Source organism: Petaurus breviceps, unplaced genomic scaffold (assembly GCF_028583685.1).
Source record: "Petaurus breviceps papuanus isolate PSGF00001 unplaced genomic scaffold, PetGlider_PUasm1.0 90808, whole genome shotgun sequence".
Taxonomy (NCBI): domain Eukaryota; kingdom Metazoa; phylum Chordata; class Mammalia; order Diprotodontia; family Petauridae; genus Petaurus; species Petaurus breviceps.
The window spans coordinates 4,286,090-4,311,196 of record NW_027187349.1 but is presented as its reverse complement, the minus strand read 5'-3'; the positions used below and the strand labels follow the sequence as shown (position 1 = coordinate 4,311,196).

General features: G+C 36.9%; 1 protein-coding gene across 16 annotated transcripts in view; it reads right to left on the bottom strand.

Moving 5' to 3' along the window:
* MAP3K4 (mitogen-activated protein kinase kinase kinase 4) overlaps window positions 1–25,107 on the bottom strand; it is a 207,796-nt gene that overhangs the window by 15,866 nt on the left and 166,823 nt on the right. For 9 of the 16 annotated variants that reach the window (XM_069070389.1, XM_069070373.1, XM_069070387.1 and 6 more), the window contains 10 exons: window positions 22,044–22,205; window positions 19,785–19,918; window positions 19,350–19,428; window positions 18,742–18,820; window positions 15,109–15,208; window positions 13,973–14,089; window positions 10,878–10,978; window positions 9,842–9,922; window positions 4,504–4,695; window positions 1,575–1,645 (listed from right to left, as the gene is read on the bottom strand). In XM_069070389.1, the coding sequence (XP_068926490.1) occupies window positions 1,575–1,645; window positions 4,504–4,695; window positions 9,842–9,922; window positions 10,878–10,978; window positions 13,973–14,089; window positions 15,109–15,208; window positions 18,742–18,820; window positions 19,350–19,428; window positions 19,785–19,918; window positions 22,044–22,205 (1,116 nt within the window). The remainder of the gene's footprint in view (window positions 1–1,574; window positions 1,646–4,503; window positions 4,696–9,841; window positions 9,923–10,877; window positions 10,979–13,972; window positions 14,090–15,108; window positions 15,209–18,741; window positions 18,821–19,349; window positions 19,429–19,784; window positions 19,919–22,043; window positions 22,206–25,107) is intronic. The other 7 variants (XM_069070374.1, XM_069070375.1, XM_069070376.1 and 4 more) reach the window with 7 other exon arrangements.

Below are 25,107 nucleotides of genomic sequence, written 5' to 3'. Positions count from 1 at the left end.
AAATGGTAAAGAGGACATAAAACCCAATAAGAGAACGAAAAAGATCAGGTATTTTGCTTCCACCTGGATATAAACTTAGTTCTTTCTAGTTCTTTCTCTGGATGCACATTTTTCTCTCCATCATGTGTCTTTTGGGATTGACTTACATCCCTGCATTGCCGAGAAGAGTCCAATCTATCAAAGTTGGTCATCACACATACATTGTGTCTGTAATTGTGTACAAATTTCTCCTGGTTCTACTCTTCTCACTCACCATCAGTTCTTTTAAGGCTCTCCAGGTAAATATGAAGACTGCCTGCTCCTCATTTCTTATAGCACAATAGTATTCCATAACATGCATATACCACAACTTGTTCAGCCATTCCCCATTTGATGGGCACCCCCTTAATTTCCAACTCTTTGCCACAACAAAAAGAGCTGCTATAAACATTTTTGTACATATGGGTCTTTCTCCCATTTCTATGATCTCTTTGGGATATAACCCAAGGAGTGGTATTGCTTGATCAAAGGGTATGAAAGTATTTATAGCCCTTTGGGCATAATTCCAGATTGCTCTCCAGAAAGGCTGGATCAGTTCACAACTCCACCAACAATGCATTAGTGTTCCAGTTTGCCCACATCCTCTCCAGCATTTGTCATTTTCCTGTTTTGTCATCTTAGCCAATCTGACTGGTGAGATGTGGTACCTCAGAGTTGTTTTGATTTGCATTTCTCTAATCAATAGTGAATTAGAGCATTTCTTCATGTGCTTATAGATAGGTTTAATTTCTTTCTCTGAAAACTGCCTGTTCATATCCTTTGACCATTTATCAATTGGGGAATGACTTGTATTCTTATAAATTTGACTCAATTCTCTGTATATTTTAGAAATGAGTCCTTTGTCAGAGACAAAGGTTGTAAATATTCTTTCCCAATTTCCCACCTCCCTCTTAATCTTGGTTACATTGGCTTTGTTTGTACAGAAACTTTTCAATTTCATGTAGTCAAAATTATCCATTTTACATTTTATAATGTTCTCTAATTCCTCTAAATTTCTTTGGAATAGTTGTTTCTTAGATTTCTTTTTATCCTAAAATTACATTTCTGTTAACACTTAAGGAGATAAAATCATTATTTCAACACTAAAGAGTGAAAGATAATGTGAGAATTGCCTTTAATGTTATTTTCTTACAAAGACATATACATTTATGTCATCAAACAGCAATGAAGCTGTACATGATTTTTATTACATTAAGAGTACCCTTAAATTTTTAACAATTAATTTTTAATTTTTCTAATTGGAATTAGAAGTATAGAAGACCGTAAGAGAAGCACTGATGCGAACCCCTTCATTTCACAGATGAGAAAACTGAAGCCAAGAAAGGGGACATGAATGTGTATCATTATGTCAGTATTCTATTTTTTTTAATCTTTGATTTTAAATTGGTATAAAGAAAAACAAGTCTATGCAATTTTCTTTGAGTGTCTCAGAAAACACTAATAGTAGTCCTTTATAAAATTTCTAATCCCCAAAATGTAAGGCATTAATCCTACCTCGATGTGTAAAACACTGACAGGGAAGGCGGAATACTCACTTCCTTCATTGCCATCAATTCACCAGTATCAACGCTGATACAAGTATAGACTTTTCCATATTGACCTTCTCCTATAAGCAAAAGAAAAAAACAGTAACAAAAAAGAAATTTCTAATATTTTACTGAGTGTGAGCTGGAAGGGACTACATAGTCCAACCCTTTCATTTTAGAGATGGGGACAATAAAGCTCAGAAAGGTGAAGTGATCCCAACAGCAAATCGCTGTCAGTGGTAGAGTCAATTAGGAGCTAGGCCTTCTGACTCCTAATTGTAAGTGCTGTTTTTATTATATAATGTTGCAGGGATACAGATGAAAGCAAAATAACTTTAGAAAATTATTATAAGGTCACCACAGAATTCACTAGTATCAGTCAACACTGTCATCACCACTTCCATCTGAGATGAAACATACTGTCATTTTCAAAATGGCCTGCTGACTAGCCAAAAAGCACAAGACAGCATTCTCTAAAGAATTTTCATGCCAATATATTAAAAACTTACTATGATGCTTTAACATTTATAATTGCATAGTTATAGCTCTGCAATTTTAAAGCATTATTTTAACTATCCATATTTCTGTGTCATTTACATTTCTTTCATAATCTTACCTAGTTAAAAATATTTTGAATAGCCCCCTTAATCTCCCATGAATGAGAAGGAATGTGTGACAGCCAAATTCTACAACTGAACTTTTGAACTTATTCATATGGTGTGATGAAATGCACTCATCACTGACATGCTTTAAATTATTCTTTAATATAAGCCAGCTGTTACTTGCAAATGGTATAGAAGAAATGCCATATAGGCCTTAAAATTAGAAAGATTCCTAAATTTAGGTAAGCTTTATAGTCTCATAATTCAATCTCCCATTATTAGATTTCAATGTCTAGGGCCAAATTAGAAGATAAATTCTGACAACTACAAATAGACGAAGACTTCTTGACTAAATAAGGGATACAGAAGTTCAGACAATTCTCATTACATAAAACTGAAAAAGCTTTTGGGTAAACAAAAGCAATGCAATTAAAATTAGGAGGAACACAATTTAACTTGAAAGAAAAACTCTGCAACATATTTCTCTGAAAAACAAGGGCCATTTCCTAAGAGGTCAAAGAATATGAACAAGGGGCAGCTAGGTGGCATGGTGAATAGAACACCAGCCCTGAGTTCAAATTTGACCTCAGACACTTGACACTTACTAGACCTGTGGCCTTGGGCAAGTCACTTAAGCCCAACTGCCCTGCCTCCCCCCTTCAAAAAGAAAAAAAGAATATGAACAAGCAGTTCTCAAAGCAAGCCATCAATAACCATATGGAAAAAATCTCCAAATTACAAGCAATAGAAGAAATGCAAATTAAAACTATTAGGCTCTATCTTATATCCATTCTATTGGCAAAGGTGACAAAAAAAGGAAAATGAGAAATTCTGGAAGGTCTTGAGAAAAGCAAGGCAACTGGTGCAGCTGTGAATTGGTCCAGTCATTCTGGAAAGTGACCTGGAACTATCCTCCCTAACTCACTTAGTAACTATATAATCTCAGACTTAGCAATACCACTACTAGGCCTATACTGAAGATCTGAGAATCTAAAAGGATTCATTATGTAAATATATTCATAGCAGCAAAAGGTACCCATATTGTAGAAAAAAATGGGACACTTAAGAAGGTGGCCATCAGTTGAGGAAAGGCTGAAAATAGAATACGACTGTTTTATACGTAAGAAATGAAACCTTGGAAGACCTAGGAAGGGAATAACTTAAATATCAGAAACAAACAGGTAGTATGGAGGGGATATTATCCTTTCCCCATTGTGGTTTTGAAAGGAACTTTTGGGAGTTTTGTAGAAGCCAACCACAGTTGACACATGAAGGCCAGCAAATTACACACAAAAAATTGAGAAATTCAGAATGCATAAAATATGTACAGTATTTTACTTAACCTTAACCTACATATTGTCTATGACCAAATACTTAACCCAAATTTTATAATAAGGTACTGGAAACACACCATAAAAGAAAAAGAAAAAATTCAGACTTCTCCTCTAGTACAAAGGGAAGACCAAAAAATTTTATGCAGATTTTCCAGATACTGGGGGTACCATGCCACTAACCCCCACAATGTGGAACTATTCATATTTCTTGTTACTCTAATATAACAAAACTCTAGAAAGAGACAAAGAACCACTAGTTGCTTTTTACAACCTTCTCCTTACCCATCCTCACTTCCCCCCTCCCAAACATGAAGGCTTTCCTTTCATTTAGATATAACTAGGAACATGGAAAGTTCTGGAAAAGAGTCAGTAATTTAATTTTGGTGAAACTAAAAATCTAAAATAAAATTAAATATCTATTTTACAAGAAAATAAAAATAAACAAAATGCAGGCATGAAACTTCTCCCTATATAATATCACATATAGCTATGGAATAACAAGTTCAAACACCTGTATAAATCACCAGGAAATAATTTAATTATGGCAATTATGAAGATTTTACTTCATTCCTCAATTATATTCAATCTTTTATCCATTTTAATTGAAATATATACATGGTACACAGCACTAATCTCCTGGTAAATATAGCATTTACTCTCTTCTGAGATATCATAAAAGGAGAAGAATTTTTAATTAAATTTAGTCAACTCATTATCTATATTAAATATTTGTTTCTACTGTTCATTATTTTTAAAGAATATTTTACAAGGCTCAATCACTATTTTCCAAATAAAGATGAACAGGAGGTACACCCCCAACTATCTGGCTAGAAAGGGTGGTAGGTTTGCACAGATAAGGGAATGTAGCTTTTATTCTAGTAATTACAGTGGGGAATGGATCTAAAAAAACAAGACCTGGCACATCTATCAGCACAGTTAAGCCAAGATGGATCAAATATAAACACTAAGTTTATTTGCTTCTCCTTCTCCCCACCCCCTTACCAATTTTGTTTCCTCTTTGCCATTTGAAGGTCACCTTCCGTAATCCAACGTGCATAACGTTATCATAGGATTTGGGAGTGTCACAAACTTGACCAATGATATTCTTCCTCCTCATTTCTCGATAACGCTTTTCTTCAAACAATCGAACTGACTTCTGAACAGCTTCTATGGGACCTTGTTTAGAAGCAGTATCTGAGGACAAAACCTCAAATCCATTAGTTCCAAACTCCCAACATATACATAGACATAACACTGCAGGCCAATTTCTAACAAAAACATTTTAAAGGAGTTTTATATATAGAATTCTATATAAGCTGCTATAACAAAACTTGAAATACAAGTTCAGATTAAAGACATAAAGGTATTGTAATTAGCCTAAAAGGATGGTTTAACCAGTTCAACACTACACGATCTTACCCACTGCTACTACAGAACAAACCAGAAGGCATATAATCATGCTCACTGGTTCTATTACAAGTGAGGCATTCACTGCAGCAAGGTAAATTCTTTACTCCTTCCTAACTGATTCTAGGATAACCCACAGTGGCTGGCCCAAATTTCCCTGTCTCTCCTCAAACCTGCCTCTATACACTCTTCCCCCCAACCTCTTAGCTAAGATCTTCATCTCCCATTTTACTGCAACTGTCAATCAAGCACACTTAATAAGAATTTATTAGGGGTCAACTGTGTGTCTTGCGTTGTGCTTGGCAGTGTGGATACAAGTACACAAAATAATAAAACCCCTACTTGTAAGGATAAAACTTTATATTCTAATAGGGGAGACAAATACATATTAAAAACACATGCAGCATAACATAAATGGGATAAATACACATTTATACAAAGCAGTTCAATACAAGGTGGTTTGAGAGGGAGGCCACTTAAAAATGTGCCAATAAAGAGCTTGAAGCAGAAGATGGCACTTGAGCTACACCTTAAAGGGAATGTAGACTCTCAGAGCCAAAGGACAGGAGATACATTATAGGCACGTAAGGCCAACGCCAAAGTACAGAGACAGGAGTGAGAGGAACAGAGAGAAGGACCATTTGACCAGATAGCTGAGTATATGGGATGAGAATGAGGTCAAATAGGGTCATATTGTGAAGAATTTAAAAAACTAAGCAGGCAAGTTTACACTCGACTGTAGAGGCAATGGAAACCACTGAAGCTGGTTCACTAAGGGAGTCACATGGTCAGAGCAGTGCTTAAGGAAAAGTACTCTGACAGCCATGCCAGCCAGTTAACCAGCATTTATGAAGAGTACCATGTGCTATTACCCTGGAAATGGGAACAAAGGAGCTCACAGTCTAAGGAAGGAAACATGTAAACATTACTGCAGTCAAACAAGATATATTCACAAATTGCTTTATTGTTTAAGTTAAATACAAAATGCCATGTAGCAAGTTGTCTTTTTGTGTAGTCTGAGGTTTCTATGCTGTCCAGTGTGGGGTCCTTTTCCACCATAAAGCTGAACAGTGTCATAAGATCAAACTAGATTCCATGTATCTGAGTGGGAATCAGTGATTCAAAGAGAAAACCTTGTACTACATTTAAATCTTTCAGTGGGAATTATATATATACACAAGAAGTGTAGAAGGAAAATTTCTAGGGAAAATTAGTTTTCCATGATAACAGCCACCTTCATAAGGAGACAAATTAGGTAGTACGGATGCATATATGTATGGCATCTGCTTAAACCCATGGAAACTGAAGTTACGAAGAAAGAGTCTAGTTTAGAACCTTGGGGAAATATCTATAGTTAAGGAGTGTGATATGGGTAATGAGCCACCAAAAAACAAATGGAAGAAAATTGGATAGGCAAGCAAGCAGAGGACCAGGAGAGAATAGTATCATGCAAACTCAGAGAAGTGTACTTGGGAGGTGAACATGGTAAAGAGTATCAAAAGCAACAGTCAGGAAGAAAAGGATAAAGATTAAGAGAAGATCATTACACCTGACAATGAAGAGATCACTGGTAACTTTGTAGGAAGCAGTTTCAATTAAATAATGAGGCTAAAAGAAGGGTGGAAGTATGGAAAGTAAACATTGAAGGATTGTGGCTGGGAAAGGAAGGAGCAATAAAGAATATTAATTTAAAGGGATGATGGTACACTTGAGGTCCACAAGAGGATGCTTGGGAACGTTTGAAGGCAAAAGAAAAGGAAACATTTGACATGGAGATATTAAAGATTATAGAGAGTGGGAGTGATGACTGAGGATGCAATCTTCTGAAGGAAAGTGGATGGGATCAAAAGCACATGGAGAGAAATTGGCCTAAGCAAGAAGAGCCACCTTTTTGTCAGTGACATGGGGAGAGAAAATGGGAAGCAATGTCACAGAGTTTCAAAATGGCTTTCAGCCCATTACTCACAAGCCATCACTGAGGGGAGAAATCTGTGGGCAAGAGGCCCACTTTCCTTAGAAGCAGCAGCAACAACTGCCAACTAACTGCAACCAACAGGCAGACAGATGTAGGAGTACTGAAGTGGCAATACCCCTCTGACCACCAGTCCTGCCTCCAATTCAACCCTCATTTGGGGAAGTAACTCCTGTGACAAGCCAGCCTAGCTGAAGCAGCAAGGGATCCCTGATGGAAAGGTAACAGGTAGTGTGTACCAAGTTAAACCACCACCACCTTCCTTCAGAACCTGATGGAAAGAGTCCAGGACCCTGAAGCCAAGAACCTTAAGAAAGGTAAAGTTTCCAGCCTAAAGCCCTCAGTCATCATCTTGAAAAGCAATCCTTGTGAAGATGCACCCTAGATCCAAAAAGGAAAGCTTCTGCCACCAAAGTTATTTGTTGTGAAATGTTGAACATAAAAAACCCCCCCCCCACAAACTATGATTTTATCTGCTTTGCCATCATACCCTAAGGAACACAGCACTATTCCATTTAACTCTGAGATAAAACCTTCTATAGTGCTGTCTCCTCCATTAGAATGTAAGCTTGAGAGGATGGACCATCTTACTTTAATATGTGTATGCCCAGGGCTTGGCACAGTGTTTTACACACAGTAAGCACTTACTGTTTCATTCATTCATTCAAATGGCATTAATTTTTTTCAATAAACAAGATTTAAGGTTATTAACTGGGAGGAAGGGAAGAATGGGGACGCTTAAGGAAGAAAGAGTTTAGAATACTTTTGGGGGGGGGGGGGGGAGGATGGAGGAGTGAGACCAGGGAATCAGTTAGAGAGATTAAGGACTGCCTTGCTATATACTGAGGCTGCAGCTGATGTTGGTTAACATGAATCTGTAATGCACTTGAATCAGCAGTACTGAATGACTTCTGTAGCTGTTTCTTTCTTTCTTTCTTTTTTTTTTAAAGCAACTGGGGTTAAGTAACTTGCTCAAGGTTACCCGGCCAGTTATTTTTGTGTGAGTGCCAAGTATCTGAGGCCGGAACCGATCCCGGGTCTCCTGACGCCGGGGCCGGCGCTCTTACTCATTGCGTCACCTGGCCGCCCCTGTAGCTGTTTCTGAAAGCAGATGAAGTAGATGGTGAGAGTTATCCAAGGCTGAGATGGGACAAAAGAAGAGTAATATGACAAAGAACAGAGTTGCAATGGCTAATCACTGGGCTGAGGACGGGTCTACATAAATTGACACCTGCATCTCAACAGATCTAGTTATGTTTTCCCAAACACACTGCAGGGTATATTCTTGTCTCTGTGTTTTATTTATGCTACTTCTTTACCTAGAAGGCCTGATGGTTCTCAGTCTTCTATTTAGAACCCTATACTTTGGTAGGATGGACAGCCCCATCAACATGTTCCCTTAGTTTCTCAACATGTCCAAAACAGAACTCCCTGTCTTCCCCCACTTCTGTTTCATAGGAGCCACATCCTCTCAGTCATCCAGATCCACCACCTCAGAGTCACCCCTGACCCTTCTTTTTCCTCACTTAAATCTCATATCCTGTTAATTCTATCTCTACAACATCTCTCAACTCACTTTCTCGACCCTCAAACATGATGATCACACCAGCATAGGCCCTGATCTCCTCTCAGTCTACAGTAACCACTTTAGTTTATTTTCTGAAATTCTAGTTAACAGTAATCTCTGCTGCCTCAAATTTTCTTAGAACTAGTCTGTATCTCTCCTTTGCCTCATCACATTATACATATTTCTTATCCCCACACACCAAGTATAAGTGACATGAGGGTAGGAATTATCATTTTTCATCTTTGTTTCCTTAATACCAAGCATAGTAATTTACATAGTAGGATGTTAAATGTTTAGTCAGTTTATTTAAGTTTTTTGGGGAAGGTAGGGCAATTGGGGTTAAGTGACTTGCCCAAGGTCACACAGCTAGTGTTAGGTGTCTGAGGCTGGATTTGAACTCAGGTCCTCCTGACTCCAGGCCTGTGCTCTATTCATTGCATCACCTAACCGCCCCCTTTATTTAAGTTTTTAATTTCATCTCCACTTATCTAAGTCTTATCCTTTTTTTCATGGCCCACCGTTTCTACTGAAATCATCCCCAAATACTGTATCTTTTGACAATCATTCTATTTCTTGAACTCCTTACTGCCTTTTAAAGTATCATCTGGCATATATATAAAAAGATAATGAGACAGCTGATGTGTGTCTTATGTCATCATTTACACTGGCTGCTTGAGAGTAGGAATGAAAAACAATTTATTTTTCTAACACAATATACTGAATCTACCAGGCATTCTAAAAATTTGTTGATCATTTTTTTATAATGAAAGCAATGAACCGCCCCTTTTTACTGGGGTGGCCAGGTGGTGCAGTGAATAGAGCACCAGCCCTGGAGTCAGGAGGACCTGGGTTCGGATTCGGCCTCAGACACTTAACACAAAAAATAGCCGTGTGACCTTGGGCAAGTCACTTAACCTCAACTGCCCTCCAAAAAGCAAAAAAAAAAAATTAAAAAATCCTTTTTCCTATCCCTTGTATTGAATTCTGTAGTCATTTTACTTAGGGGAAAGGTCTATAAGATGATATGATAATCAAAAGCATAAGACTGCATCCTAAAAATTTGTGCTTTTAAAAAAAGTCATCTTTTAAAAAATTTTTGTTATATGGGGTAGCTAGGTAGCGCAGTAAATAGACCACCAGCCCTGGAGTCAGGCAGACCTGAGTTTAAATCCAGCCTCAGACACTTGACACATTTACTAGCTGTGTGACTTTGGGCAAGTCACTTAACCCCAATTGCCCTCCAGAAAAAAAAAGCAAAAAAAAATTGTTATGCCTAAAAATAACAAATCATAGATATAAAAAGTTTAGAAGCCAAAGTACACTTTAGTTCAATTACTTTTTCTCACACTTAAAGATTATGATGAGAGAATCTGAAATGCAATATTCCTTCTTACCTTTATTTTGGCTTATCAGAGTCCGAAGCTCCCAACTTCTCCGTGTTGGCCCACTTGAATCTCCTTTTGGATATGAAGGCTCTGAAAGAAATATTTTTGACTTACATTCTAATGTATGAGTAATTATCAAAATGTAACACTACTACCATGACGATAATTTTGGAACCTTGAATGGCACTGGTTAATGAACAATACTTCTCCAAACTGATTCTTAGCTTTGAGTAAGTTTGACTTAAGAATGATAAAATCCTCTCTAAAACCACTAGAAAAAGTCATCAAACTAATAAACTGTCAGTAGGTTAGAGAATTATAAGTATGAACAGGAAACTAAAGTTAACACTATCGCACAAACCATGAAGCACAAGAGTTCAAAATTATATCCACCTTTGGCCCCTAAGAATGTGTTGTTTTTTTTTTATAAGTCCCAGTAATGCTGTACTGCTATTTCATATGTAACCTGGCTTTTTTAACCTTTCCTTGGACAATTTACTTTATAGTAGCATTTTAATATATTAGCAAAAATATGAATAATGTCACTTTAACTTTTTAAAACTATAACAGAAACTCAATCATTGAAAAAACAAGATTTAAAAGAGTGTGCTTCTGGGGCATAGAGAACCACCATGCCCTACTGGAAAAGTTGAAGGGGGTATGGGAGAAGATATGGGAGAGAACAGATTAGAGGAGGGGTTATCCTGTGGGACTGTTATTTTGGGGCGGTGGGTAGGGGAAAAACGGGGAGAAAATTTGTAACTCAAAATCTGGCGGAAATGAATGATGTAAACCAGAAGTTAATAAAGCATTTGAAAAAAAGTGTACATATAAAATATGCATGTAATCGTAAAAACAATCTTATGCACTTTCATTCTTTGAAAAATAGCACTTCATATTGCTTTATCTTCTCAATTTTCCCCTCATTGACAACTACCCTCCCTGACCACCTTTTCATTAGGAGGTAACAAGAAATGGAACATTGCAAGGAACTACTGGAATCATCCAAATCTGAGAATTGCGTAACAAGTACTTGCATACCCACCTTCTCGCTCCTCAGTGGGGCTTGAATGTCGACTCAATGATCTAAATTGCAATTCAGCAGCTATGGAAGCCAAACGATCATTTTCTGGAACACTGGACCCCCTGTTTCAACATTTTAAACATTGAGCTCCATCAGTTCAGTAGTACTTACACAGGAATAAGCTCTGAGAAACTTTCCTGAAAATGTTAATTCCACCTGAAGTGAAGAGAACCAAATAACCTCATCTGAAAGTGTCCATTTCTTGTGTGTCACCTAACAATTCCTTATGGAGTCCTCTGCATGATGTGTGTATGCATGCACATTTGTGTATATGTAATAAATACATATGCACACACACAGACACACGTGTGTGTGTATAAAATAATTTTCACTGATTAATTTTAGGAACTCTTCAGAGTCTGAACTCCAGGAATGAAAATACATACAATTGTCTTGATCCCAGGTATACTTAAATATGCTACCATGACACCTACATCATTTTTTTTTTTCATTTTATTTAGATTATCAGTCACAGGAAGATCTAACAGATGAACCCAGGACAAGGAAAGCATACAAAAGAAAAATACTAAAAAGTGTAGCAAAGCAAAAGTGCGAGAGGGCAATCTAATCTATCATTGTTTAGAACAAAATCAACTACTCTTCAAGTGCACAAAGGGACTGCTTCAAGAGAAGTTAAATCAGTATTTATGAAGATAAAAGTTAATATAAGAATTTAAATCAACAAGAACAAAACAAGATAGACGACATCAGAATCTGAGTCTATGGAAGTTATTGTGGTGGCTGTGTTACACTGACAGAGGGGTTTAATGAAGTATGGTAGCATTTGTGCTCTTATTTCATATGGCAGGCAGGTGTAAGGGAGTGTCATTTATATCAGTGATTTTTAAAAATTCTGATGCCTCAGAATCCTTCTCGTTATTTTTCAATTCTCAGAACCCCAACATACAGTACAAATGTCTGATGTAAACTTGTGAGTAGACATGAATCGAATTATTTCCAAATTCCTGAGATTTTTTTCAAGAGACTGCTTCAGCACTTTTGTAGAAAATGGGAGTAACTCCACTTATGCAACCTACTTTACTGAGCTTTTGGAAAGAACTTTGCAAAATTGTAAATGCCACATAATATTACTGTCATCACATAATATTACTGTCATTATGAACCCAGGTTGAAACTACTAGTAAAAAAGGAAAAAATGCTAGAGTAAACAGACCAACATGAGGTCTAGTCCTAAACAATGCAACTAAATGACCATAAGAAAATCCCATGGCATCTCTGTTTCATGTGATTTCTTATATGCCATACAGGGATGCCACAGGGTCAAATAAATGAAAATATATAAAAATACTACAAAAGATGTTATATAAACTGTCAAATAAAAATGTTATCATATAAAAGCTTTTCTTATTTCAATGCCTACCTACTCTATGTAAGTTTTCCATATATTTTTCACTATAACAGGAAGTCTCTATGGTCAGTGATATAAAAGTGTAATTAATTGCATTAAATTATAAACTGTCAAGCTATCTTTTTTGGGGGGAAAGGTGGTCATGTTTACCAAAAATCATGAGCCTTTTCAACATATGAGTCAAAATATCTATCATCTAATTTGACAGAAATATCAGACTAAGAAAAAGTATACACAAGTTTTAGCACTGCATTCTGGGGAGTAATTTTTACCATACCTTTATTTGTTCCATCAATTATAAAACGGATATTTTATTTTCTTCTATATACTGTACAGAGATATTATGAGAACAAATAAGGAAATAGCTTCTGTGAGGTGCCTTGAATAACAAATGGGAAAAATCTCAGAGTTCACAAAGTTATCTTTTTTTTAATATACAATTTACAATCTGTACTAAATTTTTATTATTTAGCTTCAGAAATTTAATGCTGTTGAAACATTAGTAATATTTAATTTGAATCAAAAGCTACAAATACAAAATTGGATGCGAATTTCATAAAGCATGTGCTAATTCTTTAGCCCATTTCAAATTCTGAGGTCATCCACCATGCCTTAAAAATAGCAAAATACTATGTCTACAAGTGGAGGCATATACAAAAGTTCTTTTCTCCTCTTAACCCAATCTAAATAGTTTTGCTAGGGCACACATATATCATTATATTTGTTAGAAGAAAGGGTTGCTTCTGAGACAGTGAGTTCATTTCCCAACAATGAAGATTTTTAAGCCAATTAAATGACTACTTTGGGAAAGGTTATAACAAGTATTTATATATAAGGGTTGTTCAAAATGGACTTTCAGATTCCTTCCAGTTCTAAGATCCCCCATCCAAGCCTGAGGATGTGGCTAAATCAACTGCCTGATCAATTATCCTTTCTAGTCTATGTACATGTGAACATAAGTGGTGAGATCTGTATTAAAAATTTATGATAAAAATGTGACAAAATAGCTGCTAAAGAGACACTTGAGGCTTTATTTTTAAATTAAAATTTTTTTATTTTGATGCTTTATTATTACTTGTTTATTCAGATGACATACTTTTCTGAAACTTGCTGATTCTGATAACTAAGAAATGCATCCCAATTCCATTCAAGTGAGGGAAAATATAAACTTATGTATTAATTTGATTTTGTGATTTACTACCTAGTAAATTCCATTCTATACCAATAATTAATTAAATTCAAAGGGGAACATATTTTACTTTCTAAGATAAGGTTTAAAGGAAACTAATAATATCCTTAGAATGATTCTAAAAAGAAACACTTTACAAATTATTAGCTAAAGAATCTCTCTGAATTACTCAACAGCAAACTCTTTGAATATTCCAAAGCACTTTCCACTGTGAAAAATATTCTTTGCTCTTTGGTGTTATCTCTAATAGCAGATAATTTAGTGTATTTTGGTTCACATCAAACCCTGCCAGAAATAAAAGTGACCATATTACCTAACTATCCTGGTAGAAAAAATGAACCTGTGCAGCCCCCAGGAACAGGGAGGGCAGAAGTGACCCTCATCCAGAAGTCCAGATCCCATGTCTGAGGCAAGTCCCACTTTTAAACACCTCATGTCAACTAAAAGCAGACTGCATCTGGGATGGCAACAGAGATGAAACTGGCAGGGTGGAACTACCTGTTATCATTTGTACTGCTGACAGGTTTGGGCGGAGCAGAGTCGCTGCCGGCTGGGGCTGGGCGACTGGCAGAAGCACTGCAGGGGTTCCGCACGTCAGAAGGCACACTCCGAGTGCTGTGATAAGAAGGAAAACTTCAGGAAATACAACTGGAAAAAGGCCTGGATTGTCAATTGTTTTTAAATTTGAAATTAAGGTGAATAATGAAAAAGAGAATTAAAAAATATATGATTTCTCTTTGAGATTCAGTTTGACAGGCTGTCTTAAAAAAAAAATTCCTAAATTGTTTTTTAATTCACTAAGAGAGTTTAAAACAAACAAAAAAAATCACTGCGCTTCTAAAAGCAGTCCCAAAATGGCAAAATGAAAGCTAGCCTATTGAAAGTTGAAGATCACAACTGTAAAGATGCAGAAATGCCACCACATTCAAGGATCTTATGCTTCACGTGCTGTATTTTCTAACCTCACACTTTGATCTACAGGTGTGCCATGGAAGAACATACATGGAAATCAGAACCAGAAAAAACAAATACAGTCAACTCTTCCATTTTTAAATTAAAATTCACTTTCAAATGTTCACTATGTCAAATGAACACTAATTTGCTTTCTTAAAGAAAGAAAAAGGAAAGAATGCTGAAAGGCTAGAAAGCACACGCAGAGCAGCCATTTCTACACAAGGTCATAGAGCAACACTGCATAGAAGATGAAGTGCTGGGCTTGGAGGCAGTAAGACCTGGATTCAAATCCCACCTCTGATACTCATTAGCTAATCATTTCACCTCTGGGCACCTTGGGCAGCTTTCCTAAATGAAGTCAAAGAATGTTTGCAATCATTAGAGTTGCCCACACTGACAAAACCAGATTCTTTGAGTATTTGCATAAAGGCAGACTAATGTTATATTATCTTGAAAAAACTCTTGCCTATCCTCAAATTTCAATACTTTTTGTTACAGCTACATAATTGCAAATATACCATCAAGATAATGGAAGTAACAGTTTTCTAAAATGTATGAAAAAGAGCAGCAGGAAAAAATACTTCAGATTTCAGAGGCAAGCATCCAGCAGTCTCACTGGTTTTAACCTGTTCTGTAAAGGAGAGTTTATTATGTGAATGACTGGTGGAAACACCAAATACCTGAATCCATCAGGAGTTGGAATAATGAGATGTGGGTTGGGAGGGTCACTGTGACATCGGGGCACCTTCACAGGACGGGGGCTGTTCCGATGTATAGCTGCTAGAGTTAAAAAAGACAACAAACTATGAAGGTATTCAACAGTAAAAGGTCAGTCTGGTAAATTAAAAATAATTCTTATTAGAATGAACAAAATTAAACTACACATATAAACATATGCATATAGACTTGGAATATAGCTATAGACCTAGAAGAGACATAGGAAGCCATCTGGTTCAATCCCTTTGTTTTAAACATGAGGAAACACCCTGCCCAGAGGAGGCTGTAATTTGCCAAAGTCACATAGATGTTGAGATGTGAAGCCAGAGCTGAGATCAGAAGGTCAGAAATGAGCTTTGAAATTAGGGCTTCCTGACTCCAAGTATGCCATTCTATATACATCACAGTGTCTTTCCTAGGTATACCACAGGTACTAAAATATTTGCTCATTTAAATTTGCAATGAGTAAGAACATTTCGTAAACGGAAAGTTATAATGCATTATAACATTCAATTCCTGTGCTATATCATAGATTTCTGATCTGGAATGAACTTTGTTTTTTAGTTCAACATTTACAGACTTTACAGAGTAGCAGTACCTACCCAAGTCATAAGACTCCAGATTTGGAGGCTCAAAGGGTCACTTTAGAGAGTTATCTAATCCGGCCTCCTTATTCTTTAAATAAAGAAACTGAGGCCTACAAAACTGGAGTAAAATTTTAATTTGTTCCATGTCACAAAACTATGTATGTAGCAGTGTCAAAATTCAAACATCAGAACGCTGATTCCCAACCTGATGCTCACTCTACCGTAACACAGTGCAGTGTTCAATGAATAAGAAAACACCAGCAACCTCTCTCTGATTTCCAAAGTGAAGGCTGGGGCTAGATCCCAGGGGGTATGTCATCAACCAAGCTATTGGCAGGAAGGTGACTCAAGCCACCCCACTGGAGCTCAGGGCCTCCTGATTCCAGGGCCAGTGCTCTATCCACTTCTCCACCTAGGTGCCTCTTTTATTCATTTGTTTGTGGATTGATTTATTTAAATCCTCTTTCAAATCCAATCTAGGCCCCTTAGGTTGGTTACCTAACCCCAGGAACACCGCACCTCACCACCCAGTATACTCCAAGAAGGGGAAAGAGAGAGAGAGGCCCTCTACTTAGAACATCTGGAGACTAATGAGCTAGAACATAGGAACAGAGACAGCCAAGAGGATGAGTGTCTACAATTAGCCAGGCTTTTTTGGTTTTGCCATGTTTTGTCTGTAAAGCTACAAAGTAAAAATTACAAACAAACAATCAACACTGGCATAACACATCCAATTTTGTATAACAATGTTCTTACCAATGAGTACTGGTAGAACAGGGGACTAAGTATAGGGAAAGTAGTCTGAGAGAAAAGGCACAGCACTTTTTAAACAAAGGAAAATAGTCTTGTTGGCTCCTGGGTGGCCCCAGCCATGAGAGCAGAGATGTTCATCCCCGTACCTCTCCTTCCACAGGCATGACGTATGCAAAGAAACAGATGAAAAGAAAGGGATTCAAAGGCGTGCATCCTCTGTAGGAAACTGGGACAGGGATATTCCTGAAGCACAGGTCTGACTGTGCCACTCCCCAACTTGGTAAGCTCCAATGGCTCCCTATCACTTCTAGGTTCAAACACAAACTCATCTGATTGGCAATGACAGGCTTTCCCAACCTGGCTCCAACCCCCTTTGCAAACTTCACAGTCCTGCCTCACCCTCCATGCTTCCTGAGGACAATGCATCACAAAGGCACCTTCCCCTCAGATCTGCTAAAGCCCCCACCTTCTTTCAATTACTACTTCCTATCTATAGCCTTTCCTGACCCCCCCCCCCCCGCCCCCCTGCTGCTCATCTCTCTTCAGAAACAACCTCCTGGTCACTTTGTACAGATTTGTATGTGCACAGGTGGGTGCTCCTGACAGATCTGAAGCTCCTGGGGGGCTATTTCATGTTTGTACCTGTATCATACCAAGGTACCCGTTGTAGACCTGAGTAACCAACCATGTGTGGACTGAGCTGTGGTGTGACTGAAAGAGGCTTGGCTTTCGAATCAGGAGACCATGGTTCCAAATCCAGTTCTACTATTCATTAGAACTTTACGTCAATCTCATTTTAGGTAATTTTCAGTTTTTTTCATCCAGAAGATGAGAATAATGATGGGTTACATTTCTATATTGCATTAAGGTTTACGAAGCAATGCGCACACATTTTCTTGTGGCTCATCACATCAAGGCTGTGCTACAAGTGTCTTTATCACCATTTTACAGATAAGGAAACTTAGGCTCCAAGAAGTTAGGTGACTTGTCCCAAATACCTAATAGGTGAGGGAAGATTCCAACCCAACTCTTTCTTGACTTTATGCCCAGGGCTTTTTTGCTTCCTCAAAGTGATAATTACACCATTCAAATAAAAGTGTTGTTGTTATGAACAAATTAGGTAATGGACATAAAGTGCTTTTTAAAACTTAATGCTAAAAAACAAAATGACAAAATTATTTATTATATTGTGTATAGGGCAGCCAGGTGTTATAATGATTGATACAGCAACTGGCCTGAAGTCTTCCTGAGTTCAAATCTGGCCTCAGACACTTACCAGCTATGTGACCCTAGGAAAGTCACTTAGCCCCATTTGCCTTAGTTTCCTTCTCTATAAAATGAGCTGGAGAAGGAAATGGCAAACCACTACAGTATCTCTGCCAAGAAAACCCCAAATAGGGTCACAAAGAGACCATTACATTGATATCACCCCTGAATTATCTTTATGTTAATATTTCTAATAAAATAATCCAAAAGTTAGAAGGGTCCTTGGAGACCATCAGTCTAATGTCATATTACATTTAAAGTACCTTTATAACATGTTCCAGAAGTGATTCTTCTAGTCTTGATGTGTATTCCTCCACATGGGAGCTCTCACACCTTTTCACCTCTAATTGCTAGAAAGTACTTCCTTATACAAGACCAAAATCTACCTCTTTTCAACTTCCACCCACTGGTTCTAGTTCTAATTTCGAGATTTAAACAAAATATGTATCTTCCTTCTCCCATGGGAAAGACCTTCAGATATTTGAAGATAGGACCATATAATTACACATAAGCCCTTATCATGCTAAATATCTCCAGTTCCTTCAATTGATCCTCATACAGAATAGTTTCCAGTTCTAGCCCTTGTCTGGATGACCTCTAGACTGTCCAGACCAGTACTAAGAAGAAAGCACAATAAGATTATTAGTACCCTTATTCTGACCACCATGATGGTAGTAATAAATGAATGCATGATGCAGCCTAAAATTAGCCTCTTTGGCAAACATGTCATACTTTGGCCTTAAGGCTGAGCTTATCGTGCACCAAAATCCTTTAAGTCTGTTTGCAGTTAAGTCATGTTTACTTAAATTCTTCCTACATATTTTTATGACCAACTTACTTTTTATATGTTAAAGATGAAACTTTTTATGTTAATGAATAAAGATGAAACTTTTTATATGTTAATGACAGAACACAGAAGATTAAATCATCTGATCAATTCACTCAAGTTAGACTGTCTCCAAAGAATTGCTGCTAGCTGCTATATCTTACCAAGGTACAAACCTGTAACAGGACTGTGAGGTTTTCCTATCACATGACCAATGCATTCATTCATCAAAGCTTGTAAACTCTAGAAACCAAAGCAAAGGGGAAGAGATAAAATTTGTTATTTTCAATGTAAGTGCCATAAAATAATCAGTCTTTGTTAATGATGTTCAAAAAATAATCTCTCCTAATTTTGAATTCTAATTCTGAATAAAGTATATGTCTATATTTTTATTTTAATGCCTTTGCTTTGTTTTAATTTTAAGGGAACAACATAATAATGTGTAATATCTAGCAAGAAATTAAATGTTGATATCAAACTTATTCAACTAAATTTTGTCTTCTTCATTAAAGAGTCAATAAATACCAAGTGCCTCTACAACCAGAGTATCATGAGAGAAACTGGCAATGTGGTGTTTTAGAAGGGATATCCATATACCATAACCCTAATCTAGTGAGTGGTACAAAAATGGCATAAAATGAGAAAAGACAAGTATTGAATATGTATGAAGTTTATTGTTATAAAATACTGAGCAACAAAAAAATTGAGGTATATTCAAAGAACACTTAACATCTACACTAATTTAAAAATTATATAAACAGTAATTCCATACCAAGAAGTCATCTTCAGGAAGTGCTGAAATAAAGCCTGGTTCAATGGCTTGCAGAAAATCAAAACCTTGAGTTGCCCACCTGTTAAAAGAATTCAATAACTACAAATAAACAGCTAGGAAATACAATGGAATTTTAACTTATTTATGGAAATATTAACTCCACCAAAATAATCTTGTTGGATTCTGAAAATATTTCCAAGTAAAGATATGAAAATCCTTATTCATAATCCAGTTTTAAATAATAAAAATACATTTTAAAATAGTTTTTGTTTGCTTAAAGATTTCATGTTAAAATTATCTTTGTTATCTATATACCAGCATGACAAAAGACTCCTTTATCTCTACAATATCTGTAGACAATTTTCACTTAATATTTAAGAACTGGGCAATAAGCTTATTTGATTCACAAACAAAAGAAATCCACTTGAGCATTACCTGGGCCTGGTGCCTCGACCACTCTCACATTTAGTTAGCACATAATTCATCCACTTTCTGGCAAAGCTAATATATTTGTCTCCAATCTTCTGTCTAAATGTTCCAGACATCAGACGAACAACTTCTTTATGATACTGAAAGTTAAATTATACTAAAAATCAATAGGATTTCAACTATAATAAAATTTTAACATTGCTTGTAACCTGAATCTCCTAGACTATTATCAGTCCCCTTGAAAATGTATAATTTTTTCAATGCAAGAAAGCCATTATACAGTATCTGAAACATTAAAAGAAACAGTAGTAATTACACACATATACATGAAATCATATGAGTGTATTCACATTCCTGATATGCACATTATATTGCTTTCGGGCTTGCAAAAAAACTTCCCTCACAAAAACTACGTGAAGTCCATAGCACAAAATAAATATCCTTCATTTACAGATATAGAAACTGAGGTTCAGAGATTAGGTTATTGTAAAAGGTCATCCAGAAAATAAGTAGCAGAGCCAAGACTTATATGTCAGACTGACTGCAAGTCCACCTCTCTTTCCTCATACAACACTGGTTTTATTTAACATGAAAAGAGTAATCCTATTTCCCAAATCTATTAATTCCATTTTAATACTTTGTATATGAAAATGAATGAAGAAAATTCCCTAATTCCTTCGCTGGGTGCAGAGAAGTTAAGTGATCTGTCCATGGCCACACAGCTATTAAGTCTCACAGGCAGGATCTCAAACCATTTCCGGACTCGAGGCAGCATGTTCCATCAATTCCACATCAGATTCAGATGTAGAGGCCAGGTGCACTACTTACTGGCTATGTCAACCGGGGACATCAACTCACTTCCCTGGCTATCAGCTTCTTCCTCTTTTAAATGAGGGCGATGATGATAGATACAATTTGTTTAGTGCTTTGAAGTTTACAAAGCACTTTTACATGTTATCTCATTTGATTATATCATTTTTAAGGTAGCTTCTAAATCTACAAACCTATGTTCTTCAATAATTTGTATATTTTAAAACACAAGATAGTCATTAAGAGTACTATACTTTGGAGAGAGACTAACAAATGATAAATTATTTCCTCATGAAATAATAAACAAAAAAAATTTTTTTTAAATAAGAAATAAAGAGAATTTCTAGGAAATGGTATCCATAATGAGATTAGGGAGAATTATTATGACTAGAGATAAGTACTAGACCTCTTATTTCACTGATTTAGGACACTCCCTCTACCTATGTCATCTCATCTGCAAATGTAGTCTTTGAAAATTGCTTGAAGCACCAAGTGGTCATGCCCAGGGTCACAGAGACAGTCTGAGATAGGGCTTAAGAGGCGGCCAGGTGGAGCAGTGAGTCAGAGCACTGGCCCCAGAGTCGGGAGACCTGGGATTGGTTCCAGCCTCAGATACTTAGCACCCACACAAAATAACTGGCCATGTAACCTTGTGCAAGTTACTTAACCCCAATTGCTTTAAAAAAAAAAGAGAGACAGGGCTTAAACCCAGGTTTTCCTGGCTCCAAGACAAGCTTTCTTATCCATTATATCATGAATCTGTTCTATGATGTGATGAAGAATGATCTCAAAAGTTGCATTGAGAGATCATCACTTATAAGTAAAAATTATTCACCTAAGATAATATTTTTACCACATAATGTAAACATCTGTCAGTATTCTATAACCTAAAAAATGTAAATAGTATGAATTTTAGTTATATGAATTATGAGTAAGTTATATAAAATGTTCAAACTAACTCAATATAATTAAAAGAATATTCTGTACATATAGGTAGGTTTTTTTCAGTGGACCACTTTTTTTTTTTTGGCCTTTTGGAGGGCAATTGGGGTTAAGTAACTTGCCCAAGGTTACACGGCTAGTTTTTTTGTGTGGGTGTTAAGTGTCTGAAGCTGGAACCGAACTCAGGTCCTCCTGACTCCGGGGCCAGGGCTTTACTCATTGTGCCACCTAGGCACCCCACAGTGGACCACTTTCGTAGAAAATTTGTATTTCTATTTCAAGACATAAAATATATTTGGAAAAGAAATCTTATTCCCTTCTTCCTTCCCAACCCCTGCCCCTATTTGAAAAGAAGAAAAAAAAAGTCAAGGACTCAAGTTTTCAGACATTCACTCAAAGCAAGTAAGAACTTAAAACCAAGTTTCAGGTTGACCATGAATTGAATTTTAGAATATTTCAGCTACAGTTAGTTATGGGCTTTCCCAAGCTCAAGTCTTATTTTCCTGCATTTACCTCAAAACCAAAATTGTAACCCTGAATCATGGCTTCACGATAGTACTGCTGCAGGGTGGCAGACTCTAAGTCATCGACTTCAGTATCAAACTCTGATGTGAATATGTGGTCCACTTGGTCAATGGCATCACTTATTTTGTTGCAGAGCTGCAATGCATCATCCTAAAAAAAACAAATGGAGAATAATTCTAGGTTGAGGTGACCCATGCAATACTAATTTAACCTTACGACATAATTTCCTTCACTCTCATAGAGACACTCATTCATGTGTTATTATTCAAAATAAGGTGGGAACCAGGGAAAATTATGTTAGAAAAATGTTATTATTTTCTTATTAAAAATGCAAACTGAGGGGCAGCCAGGTGGCTCAGTGAGTAAGAGCGCTGGCCCCAGAGTCGGGAGACCTGGGTTTGGTTCCGGGCTCAGATACTTAACACCCACACAAAATGACTGGCTGTGTAACCTTGAGCAAGTTACTTAACCCCAATTGCTTAGGGGCAGCCAGGTGGCACAGTGAGTAAGAGCGCCGGCCCCAGTGTCGGGAGACCTGGGATTGGTTCCGGCCTCCAATACTTGGCACCCACATAAAGATAATAACTGGCCATGTAACCTTGAGCAAGTTAAAAAAAATAAAATAAAAACGCAAATTGAGTAACAGGAGGTATCTCTTTTTTTTTTCCCTTTTTGGAGGGCAACTGGGATTAAGTGATTTGCCCAAGGTCACACGGCTAGTTTTTGTGTTAAGTGTCTGAGGCCAGATTTGAACTGGGGTCCTCCTAACTCCAGGGCCACTGCTCTATTCACTGCACCACCTAGCCACCCCCAGGAGGTATCTCTTAACTATGGAAAATTTGTATTCATATTAAACCTATAAAATCTAATAACACTTAGTTAAATTTGCCAGAATTAGTTCATTTTCATTATTCTTACTTAAAGTTTTAGGTTTTCCTACTATGTTTTTAAAAAAATGAACCACATTGCACAGAACTACAGTGATTTGCAGGAACCTAGATTTTACTCCTTAAGTAGAAGAGAGTCAATGAAAGGTCTTTAAAAAAAAAGAGAGAGATATACTTTTAGGCATAGTGTCCTGAAAAAAGCATTTAAAACAGAACAGTTCACATAGGAAAGCTTCTGGGAATGAAGAAGTTCTTGATATGACTGGAAGAAAGAGAAATATATACTGTTCTAGAAAAGACTTTAAAGTAGGAGGTGCTCTACCAAGTAACCTGGATATAGAATGGAAAGCTGAAGTTAATGGGAGATAAATACAGTTGATGGATGAAGGAGGAAGGGGCACAAGGTCTGGTAGAGGCACTTGACTAAGACACTGAAGTTATTTTCTAAAATAAATCTGAAATAATTATAGCAATGCCTCACATTTAATACCCTTCTCAAGAAAGGACATACATCTACTATAAACAGCCAACATCCAATATCTTGTGGTAGCTCTGTCCTCTATTTTCTGCAACTCTGGAACAAATGATAGGTGGAATGGAGGAAGCAAACTATAGATGGAATTCTACCCCTAACTTTCAACTATTATATCTGAAAATGCTGTAATGAGTGTGTACAGTTTCAACAGTTAGCAAATATAGTTTCTTTGCTTCACTATTAAACTTTTAGAAAGGAAAAAGATTTTTTTTCTTTTTTGCTTTTTGGAGGGGGGAAGGCAGGGCAATTGGGATTAAGTAACTTGCCCAAGGTCACATGGCTAGTAAGTGTTAGGTGTCTGAGATCACATTTGAACTCAGGTCCTCCTGACTCCAAGGTGAGTGCTCTATTCACTGTGCCACCTAGCGCCCCAAAAACGAATGTTTTAGAAAGCAAAATGCTGTGTTTATCCTTTTGTATAAGCTAATGCCACTGAAAAAAAAATCCTTGTAATAGAGAAATATATAGAAGAATTCTGAACTTAATCCACGGCACCTAATGTTAAAGTATGGAAACCTTTAGTTAATGAGTTTTAATAAGAAGAGATTAGTTTTTAATAGTGACGCACTCTCTGGGGTTCCCAGGTCCTAATTTGGGTTCCTTGATTAGCAAGGTGGGAGGGAGGGAATAAGCACCTACAAGCACTGTGCTAAAGCACTTTACACATATCTTATCTGAACCTTGCAACAATCCTAAAAGAAACATACTATTATTATTCTCATTTTAGAGTTATGGAAACTGAGGCAAACTGTGGCTAAGGGTCTTGCACACAGTTAATTTGTGTGAGGTCTAACTGAGGTCTCCTGGACTCCTGGGCTAGTGCTTTCTCCAATGAGCTGCCTAGCTGCATCTCATGTGATGCTGTACCAGTCCCAATCAGCTCTCTAAGTCTCAGCTTTTTTTTAATGGTTGTTTTTTTTTTAATCTATAAGATGAGGGAGCTGGACAAGACTGTCTCTAAAATCTCTTCCATCTCAAATGGTGAAAATTCATGAATTTAAATTTTGAGGAGGATCTAGTTTCTCCAAAGCTATCTTGATAGAAGACAAAGTAGATGGAATGCTGGCTCAGGAGTCAAAAGAATTGAGTTCAAATCTGACCTCAGACACTTAATAAAACTGAGTGAGACCCTGGGTAAGCTACTTAAAAAGCTATCCTCTTCAGTTTCCTCAACTGTAAAATGAGAAGAATAACAGCACCTACTTCCCAGGTGTTGTGAAGATAAAGTGAAAGAATATTCATAAAATACTTTACAAACTTTTCAGTACTATATAATAAGTATTAGTTATCATTATTACTGTTTTAATATTAGTTTAGAGCAGATGTAAGGTAATCTTAGAAGGAAAGAACTAGCAAGGGTCAAAGGTACACAGAGTAAGAAAGGCCTCCTGCAAAAGGCAGGATTTGAGCTGAGTCGGTAAGAAAGTCAGGGAAGCCAGGAGGCAGAGATGAGAGATGAGATCATACATGGCATGGGAACAGCCAGGGAAAAGGCCAAGGAGTTGAGAGATGGAATGTCCTGCATGAGGAGTAGCAAGAAGGCAGGGGTTGCTGGATGATAAAGTAAATGGAGGGGAATAAAGCATATAAGAAGACTGAAATGGTATTGAGGGTCAAGGCTGTGAGAGAC